Source organism: Pteropus alecto, unplaced genomic scaffold (assembly GCF_000325575.1).
Source record: "Pteropus alecto unplaced genomic scaffold, ASM32557v1 scaffold68, whole genome shotgun sequence".
Lineage (NCBI taxonomy): Eukaryota > Metazoa > Chordata > Mammalia > Chiroptera > Pteropodidae > Pteropus > Pteropus alecto.
In genome coordinates, this window is record NW_006441386.1 from 7,463,588 (window position 1) to 7,464,174 (window position 587).

At 54.2% G+C, this 587-nt stretch overlaps 1 protein-coding gene across 1 annotated transcript in view; it reads right to left on the reverse strand.

Annotated features, from left to right (window-relative positions):
• The window catches only part of SSC4D (scavenger receptor cysteine rich family member with 4 domains), an 8,536-nt gene that overhangs the window by 2,284 nt on the left and 5,665 nt on the right, over nucleotides 1-587 (reverse strand). Inside the window, exons 7-8 of the mRNA XM_006918569.1 lie at nucleotides 158-232; nucleotides 1-37 (exon numbers count right to left, since the gene is read on the reverse strand). The exon at nucleotides 1-37 is cut by the window's left edge and continues 272 nt beyond it. Of these exons, the coding sequence (XP_006918631.1) occupies nucleotides 1-37; nucleotides 158-232 (112 nt within the window). The remainder of the gene's footprint in view (nucleotides 38-157; nucleotides 233-587) is intronic.

Consider the following 587-nt stretch of genomic DNA (forward strand, 5'->3'; position numbering starts at 1 on the left):
GCGCCGGCGCGCCCCCCCCCAACCCCCACCCGCCCGCCTGCAGGGCGCACAGGCCCACGGCCAGAGGGGCTGGACTGGAGCTACCAGCTCCAGAGCCTTGACCTTACCCCATCCCACCCGCCCAATCCCCCCACGGGATCTCTGCTATACCACTTACTTTTTTTCCCCGCGGCCCAAGAGGCTGTGGAGAACAGTGTCGTCTCCCTGGCAGGCAGGGCACCAACTCTTGTAGCTGCAGAGACAGGGCACCTAGAGCATTCGAAGGGGACAAGGAAAGCTTCTGGCCTACAGCAAGGACACCTACTGAGACCCGCTAACTGTATCACACCTGCATCCCACACTCATCCTTAATCTGGAGTAACCGTGTTGATGGGTGTGGTGGGGTCCTCAGGAAACTTGGTTGGAATGAACCTAATCCTATTTCCAGGCATTATCCTAATTTCAATCCCAACGATAGTTTCAACCCTAATTCCAAAGCTATCTTTCAGCCTTTATCTCAACCCTCTCACAAGTCCTCTCAATTCTCAACTTCACCAACCCACATTTTACTTAAGAGCTTTGAAGAAATCTCTTACCATTATGCCCTC